The sequence below is a fragment of the Morone saxatilis genome, unplaced genomic scaffold (assembly GCF_004916995.1).
Source record: "Morone saxatilis isolate NCDOM2014 unplaced genomic scaffold, NCSU_SB_2.0 Contig18, whole genome shotgun sequence".
NCBI lineage: Eukaryota > Metazoa > Chordata > Actinopteri > Moronidae > Morone > Morone saxatilis.
Genome location: NW_023339740.1, coordinates 25419603 through 25421755, shown reverse-complemented (window position 1 = coordinate 25421755; position 2153 = coordinate 25419603). Strand labels below are relative to the sequence as shown.

The window sequence follows — 2153 nt, the reverse complement described above, 5'->3', positions numbered from 1 at the left end:
ACATGTTGGCATTGTTGCTTTAATATTAACAATTAATCAATGAATAGAGTCAACTCATCAATTAACCGCCTAACTGTTGCAGCTCTCACATAAACAGATATTTTTAAAAAGGATCCCTTAAATTATTAAAGATTTTGTCCATTCTGGGCCACTGTAGAAACATGGTAGTTCAACATGGCTGCAGATCACAAAAACACTTCTTATTTCCAGGTGATTAACCTCTAATGAAAGCAGACCTACAAATATAATATAAGTATATAAATGTTACACACTGGACCTTTAATTTACCCTTTGTTTGCCACTAACTGTGTAATTCCTTGTTACTGATTGCTCAATGTATGCACAGAGCTCAATATATTTGTAAAAAAAAAAGCTAAAAAAAACACCGGTAATGTTCAAGTATCGGTATGTAAACGTCGGAGCAACAATCCCACTAACACCGGAGCCTTTTCTGGAGATTCAGGACAAAACGGTGCGTTCAGGGCCGACTGGAAAATAGAGGCTGCTAACATCTGAGAGCCGTGAATCACAGACAGACAGACAGGCAGCAAAGGGCAGCCTGCTTAACAAACATCAAAGAGCACACAGCTGGTAAAATCCACCCCCATCCAGCTCTGTTCCCCTCTCAGATGGCCCACTTCCAGTTTTAACCTCAGCTCATTCATTACCCAATCAACGTCACCAGAGCTCCTCTCCACTCACTCTAAATCCAGCCCATAATAACCTATATTTCAAGCTTCATAAGAATCTCAAGCTTTACTTGTTCATTTCACTTTATTGCAGCTTTATTTTAAGCCCTCTTCGGGGCTCTGTGACTCAGCCCAAAGAGGTCGGAGATTATCACAGCCGTGTTTAAAAGGAAGAGATGTAAATATGGTTATTATATGGAAGGAAGGGTGAGTGTTAAGTGAAGCAATGCAGGAAAATGTCCCTTTAGATTGAATGAAGCAGTCGACTGAGGCCTCCACTTCAAACCTATTCACTTTGATCTGATTTAATAGGGCTGCACAATATGGGAAAACATGAATTTGTGATTATTTCGACGGATATTCTGATTGTGATATGATTCAAGATTAAAGGGAATGATCGTTTCTGCATCACCCGATTTATTTACTGAAAAGAAATATTAAAATCATGATTATGTGACATTTGTTTAGGGGCTCTGTACCAAACGAACATGTTTTCTTAAATCTGGAGAACAAGATCTGCAGACCTGGACGTCTCTTCAGCTCTACAGTCCTTCAATATAACGCTGTTTGTCACATACTTTACCTTTACTTAAAAAGACTGCAGCTTCTTGTCATTTGCATACTGCGATCACTAATTTCTCATTTAAAAACAGATGCCCTGACAACACTCAGCATTTAAAGTACATTTCTTTCACAGGGGAAAGCTAAAAAAAAAAAAAAATGCATTATATGATGTGCAAAAATAAGACAAAAATAGGAAGAATGACATGAAACACACACAGAAACTGCACTGCAGACTCACTTTGAAACAGAAAATGGGACAACAACAAAGAACATAAGTGCCCCAATATGCAGAGATGGTTTGGAGGGAACAGAAAAGTGAAATAAAACAGATTTTCTTTACCTTCATGTCGTTCATGATGAGCTGGAAGAGCCCTCCCAAGGCGCTGCATTCCTTCTCTATACCCGCATCCATTTTTCCACAGGCTCGGAAAAATCCTCAACTTCCCAACTTTTTTTTTTTTTTTTACCTCCCAAAAAAAAAAAAACTTCCAGCCAAGTTTTGCAATACTCCAACAGAAGAATCAATGGAGGCTCTTTTAGATATATTTAATATGGGGGCAGAGCTGCAACACCCTGAGGGCAAAGTCCACCTTTAAAATAAAAAAAAAACCAGCAGTGGAAAAGGAGAAAACACACACACACACACACACACACTGTTAGTCAGCCGATGCTTCCAGCCGGCCAACTCGATAAACGTCCGAAAAAACACCACATCATGACTGAACCATGGAGCAAGGCAGCGTGGAAACCAAAAAAAAAACCCTCACACCGCCTTTTCTTAACTTTCCCTGCCCGACTGCTTCAAGTCCTCGAAGTAACGAAGCTAACCACAGCTAGCAACCTGTGACTGTGACTGTGTGTGTGTGTGTGTGTGTGTGTGTGTGTGTTTGGCTTTTCCAA

At 39.8% G+C, this 2153-nt stretch overlaps 1 protein-coding gene across 2 annotated transcripts in view; it reads right to left on the bottom strand.

The window, feature by feature from the left end:
• mtss1 (MTSS I-BAR domain containing 1) overlaps window positions 1–2147 on the bottom strand; it is a 50997-nt gene extending 48850 nt beyond the window's left edge. For both annotated transcript variants that reach the window (XM_035662821.1, XM_035662822.1), the window contains exon 1: window positions 1594–2147. In XM_035662821.1, coding sequence (XP_035518714.1) covers window positions 1594–1665 — 72 coding nt within the window. In that variant the 5' untranslated portion in view covers window positions 1666–2147. The remainder of the gene's footprint in view (window positions 1–1593) is intronic.
• Between the last annotated feature and the right edge of the window lie 6 nt (window positions 2148–2153).